Raw genomic sequence first — 5,000 nt, forward strand, 5'->3', positions numbered from 1 at the left:
TTGTTTATCTGGGCTCTGCACTGGGATTCTCGCATCCTGCTGCACCGCGCTACCTTCATCGTTCTTCGGTCGGTCCCTTCTTCGAAAGCGGATTACCAAAACAGAGACCCCGAGAGCGGCGGACGGACGAACGGACGGACGGATGGACGGACCGCACATTTTATTTTTGGGTACACGTTTTTTTCCCTTCATTTCTCGCTGTTGTTCCCTCTGATTCCCACTTTTAGTCCTTCGGGAAGGACCTTCTCCGGCGATGGCCGTGTTTTCCGTTCGTTGCGGGCACCTTTCTCGCTCTCGCTTGCACGCTCTCCCCCTCTCTCTCTTTCTTCCTCTCGAACGAAGTTGATGTTCGTTCATTTGCCTGCTCTCGCTCTCGCTCACTCCAACCAGCGCTTGCGTTTGACGGCCCGAGCTTGGGTTCGGTTCGGTTCGGTTTGAAGACTCGCCTCGAACGGCCTAGGTGCCGCCGCGCTACCAAGGGGGGGTTCCTGGAAGTTCTCGCTTGACGTTTCAACGGAGTGCACGCGCCCGTGTCGTCCGTATCTCGCTCGTTCGTACCGAGAGTTTGTTGCGAGATTCGAAGTTTTTTCGTGTTTTGTGCGCGACCAGCAACAGCAACAGCGGCAGCGGCGTGATTAACGCGCTGCCTGATCGTGGTGTTTCTTTATACCCATTCGCGGCACGGTCTGCCCGCTTGCAACCTGTGAGTTATCAACTGTTTTCCGTGGAAATCATCTTTACCGGAAGTGACGACGAATGTGTCCTGAGGCAAAGCAGCAGTGTAAACGAACGTAGCCATACTCTCTCGCTAACCATGGTCCTCTGAAGTGATTCTCGGTGTCCGTGACTTGTGTCCGTTGGTTGAAGACCGTTTTTGTTGCGGGTGCGAATCATCAGCCCACTCTGTGTAGTGCGAAGCAGCAGTAGCAGAAGCATAAGCAGCATAAGCAGCACCACCGAGTGCAGAGAGTGCATGTCACCGTTTCCCGCGCGATCATCGTCCTGGCGAATGCCGCCAATCTCCCGATGTGTATCATAGAACACCCACATCATACTGTAAGTGTACCACAGCGATCTCCACCATCTATGTGAAGACGGAGGAGAAACGTTAACGTTTGATATTTTTTGAATTTCTTCAAACCATGGCCTACGTGATGATCCGGGTGCGTTCGCGGTGTGCTGTGATTTGTTGTCGTTCTTTGGCGCGAAGGAGCAAAGGAGTTTTGGGAATGTCCTCAGGTTGTGCGTCCTAGCAAACGTCCCCCGCAACCAAAGCCGCTTTTGGGGACAGGTGTTTTCGTGGTGCAAGTGCCTTGGCACTGGGTCGTCAGCTCGAGTGGCGGCAAGTCTTTAGTGGTTTAGTGGATTGTTAGCCAGTGTTCCTCATATTCGTACCCTAGTTTCCACCTAGTCTGGGGAAAAGGGATAATAGGATACGCACCATTTTCAGTGTGTGATCAACGATCGATCGCGCGATTGCGTTTTCCCGCGTTCACAAAACCGCCGCATGCAGCAGCAGGTTGTTCGGTGGGGTATCCAGAGCAGCAGCAGCAGCAGCAGCAGAGGCGCATTGCGTGGTTCTGTGTCCCGAATTGAGCGATCGAGGACGATAAACGATGATCGAGTGAATAAGCAACAAAACAAACCGAAGAGAGCGAGAGAGGGGATGCGCTGTCAGTGTGGCATCGTGTACATCCATCCAGTTGAAGATGTTGGTGACAATACCACCCCCGTTGCCAACCCTCTATTGCTGTCAACCTTCCGCCTGAAGCACTGACTCACCAACATGAGGGGGTGGACATTGCCTTCACAAAAAGTGGATGAAACAACAATGACAACAGACCAAGAGAGATGAAGAAGCAGACAGACACAGACACAGGCAGATAGAGAGAGAGAGAGAGAGAGAGAGACCAGTGAAGGGCCAAAGACCAGTGTGGTGGCCACAAAATTTTCCCGGCGATTTTCCCGCGGCCGTTGCACCCGCACGCACCACCAACAGCAACAACAACAAAGCTCCACAGTCAACATGCAGACAACTCCCACCATCACTCCCACACCACCCACTTTTCCCTGTCTTGCCCGCGCTGCACGAGATCGCGTTCGTCATTATCAAAGGCCCGATGCTGCTGCTGACCTGGCCGGTCATCATCATCTCGCGATCAAGCTTCTTGCGCTGTCGTCCCATGATGATCATGATGATGATCATGATGATGATGATGATGGTGAGTGAGACGATCGCGGACGCTCGCTCCACTTCGTTCGTTCGTTTGAAGCTTTTCCCAAAGCCACCGCTTCATTTTGAGCCAAACGACGAACACAGCAGCAGCAGCAGCAGCAGCAGCAGCAGCAGCAGCGAGATCGAGCGATCGCTGGGTCCCACACTCTCATCAACTCCCACTCCCACCCCACCAGTCGTCCATTCGCCGTGTGGCCAACGCATCGTGCAAAGAGGAATGTGTAGAAAGGTGCACCCCCTGTCTCTCCTTCTTCTCCTCTTCCCCCGGCGAATGCGCGAATGGTCAAGCAAAGGCGTAACGGGTGATAAATGAAGAAGAAGCAGAAGACGGACAGAGGAGGATGGCCGCCAAAGAGGAGAACGGAGAGCTTCATCAAAAGTTCATTTCGGACCGCGATCCGCTTCCCATACGCAACTGGTGTGTGTTTGTGGGAGAGGGTGGAAAAGGGTTGAGGGGGGGATAGGGGGTGAGGATTTTGTCAGAGAGAGAGAGAGAGCGAGAGAGCAGGTCGCTGGCTTGAGAGCGCGATCCAACGGTGGAGCTTTTGCTCGCCGCCTTCTCCCATTCTCTGCGCGTTGTTGCGTCCTCGTTCGTGCCTCTGCGTTCCTCTTTCTCTTTTGTCCGTTCATTCTGCGGGCCCGCGGGGCTGCTGCTACCCCGCGTGCCTCGTACCATCCCTTGCGTTGCGCATTTTGCGTCCTCTTTCGGCCCTTCGCTCGATCGAGTTCGCTCTCTCTCTCGCTCTCTCGCGCGCGCACGCTCTCTGGAGTAATGAACCTCACTCCAAGGGGTTGGAGAGGGTGGTGTGCTCCTCAACACCCCCATCTAGACCCCCACCCCTTTTTTATGCTCTCCATTGCCTTCGCACGAAGAAGCTCGACACAGAGAAAGGCAAAAGCCGGACGACGAAAGGATGGTTCGCCAAAAGGAAATGGAAGAAGGAGAATAGAGGGAGAGGGTTGGGAGGGTGGGTAGCGCGGGGGAGATGGGGAATGGAGGGAGAGGAAAATCGTAAAGGAAAAAGAAACCCGTTAACTATTTTTCCTCCTGCCTGCCCGAGAGTTTAATAATCTTCTTCGCTGCCACTGGCCACTAGCGCTCCTCACCTGGATCGACCTGGACGACGACGATCTTCATCATCGCGCGTCGCGCGAGAGAAGAATGGCCAGGTTGTGTACGAGTGTACGCCAGCAGCGGCGGTATCGCGATCAGTACGCGGGGGCGCGAAAGAAAGGAAGAGAAATTGGAATCCGAGTTTCATCTCTCTCCCCTCGTGCAGAGAGAGGATGCCCTCTCCGGGGCGGCAGCATCTTAAGCGGGACGGGAGTGGTGAGGCGTTGTGTCCTCCTCCGGTGGTATGCTGCGCCCTGGGTGCAAGACAACATCATCCTCCCTCGGCTCGCTGCGATCGTTCGGTCGCTCGCTTCTCCGTTCGATCCCTTTTGCGTGATCGTTTCGGCGGAATTTCTCCGCGTGCGCGCAAGATCTGGGTTGTCGCGGGTGGCGTGCTGACCCACGACGACGACGACGACGACGATGACGACGACGACGCCACAGGTTCTTCCACGCACGAAGATAAATTTAACTTCCCACAATCTGGGAAGCTGGTGCGCGTGGACTCGAGATCTCTGGCTCCAAAAACCAAACGCGAACATCATGAGGAAACGGCGTTAAAACGCGGAACGGGGAACAGTTTGTTCACGAAATTCTTATACATTCCTACACGTGGCCTTTGGTAGTGAATAGAGCCCCCAATATGCGTTCTTTGGGGGCACAATTCCTACTGAGAACACACCCTCAGCATTATAGTGAAAGAACGAATTTGAATACGGCGTAGGAGAAGCCGAGAGCACACCCTTCCAACGATACCGATGACCTCGCGAAGAAGCGTGGCACTTAGTAGTGTGACCCTTCCTTGGACTCATTTTCCTGCAGGCACAGCAGGCCTTGCTGTGCCGCCGTGCTGAGGTCACGCAATAGCCGCGCTTTTCCACTGCGACTCTTTGTGTAATGAACGGGCGTAATGGCGTTTCCCCTTTTGGGTTGTTTTTTTCCCAACCCGTCGTTGGAATACGGAAAACGGAGTGGCAGAGCAGGAGTAGTAGGCGACGTCACCATTGATCTTCTTCGAGGTTACGAAATTGGCAACCACACAATCACGACTTATCCCGTGATCAGTGCCGCTCTCCACGACTACGACGAACCATTCAACGCGCGTGTTTCGGTCATGCCATGAGGAGGAGGAGGAGAAACGGCCGAGGAGTGTCTTCTTTTATGAATGAAACCGTGCATTCGTAGGGGAGGGGGTAATCAACAAAACGTTTGCCCCGATTTATGGCGTGTCGAAGCGCACGATCACGGGGGCAGGTTTGGTCTCTCATAAACTCATAAATTGATCATTGATTTCGATGCGCGTCCCGCGAAGAAGAATCCGCATTATAGAACCTCCTCCTCCTCCTGGTCCTTCGGATGCGCTCGCGGAACGCGGTGTTTATTGTACGCCACGAGCTTAGGACGATATGTATTGCTGGCAACATCATAAAACTCCCGACTTGTCTGACTTTAACGAAGAGGAGGAGGAGGATGTGTGGTGTGGATGTGGATCATCGCCCGTTCATTCATGTCTGCAGGGCCACCAGTGCGTCATACCTGTGGCGGTCCACTAATGGTGTTCCGATTTATGAGCAATCCGTAACGGAGCAAAATAGAGTAAAAACGAGTCAAGCCAAGGAGAGGTGTGGGTTCGCGAATGTGTGTTTTTAT

At 53.9% G+C, this 5,000-nt stretch overlaps 1 protein-coding gene across 2 annotated transcripts in view; it reads left to right on the forward strand.

Moving 5' to 3' along the window:
- LOC126571930 (myb-like protein Q) overlaps positions 1-5,000 on the forward strand; it is a 43,609-nt gene that overhangs the window by 32,792 nt on the left and 5,817 nt on the right. The window contains exon 1 of one of the 2 annotated variants that reach the window (XM_050230838.1): positions 528-1,056. The exons of the other annotated variant lie outside the window; for it this stretch is intronic. Coding sequence (XP_050086795.1) covers positions 1,027-1,056 — 30 coding nt within the window. The 5' untranslated portion in view covers positions 528-1,026. Of the gene's footprint in view, positions 1-527; positions 1,057-5,000 lie in introns of those variants that run through there. 2 annotated transcript variants of the gene reach the window in all.

This window comes from Anopheles aquasalis, chromosome 2 (assembly GCF_943734665.1).
Source record: "Anopheles aquasalis chromosome 2, idAnoAquaMG_Q_19, whole genome shotgun sequence".
Classification (NCBI taxonomy): Eukaryota; Metazoa; Arthropoda; class Insecta; order Diptera; family Culicidae; genus Anopheles; species Anopheles aquasalis.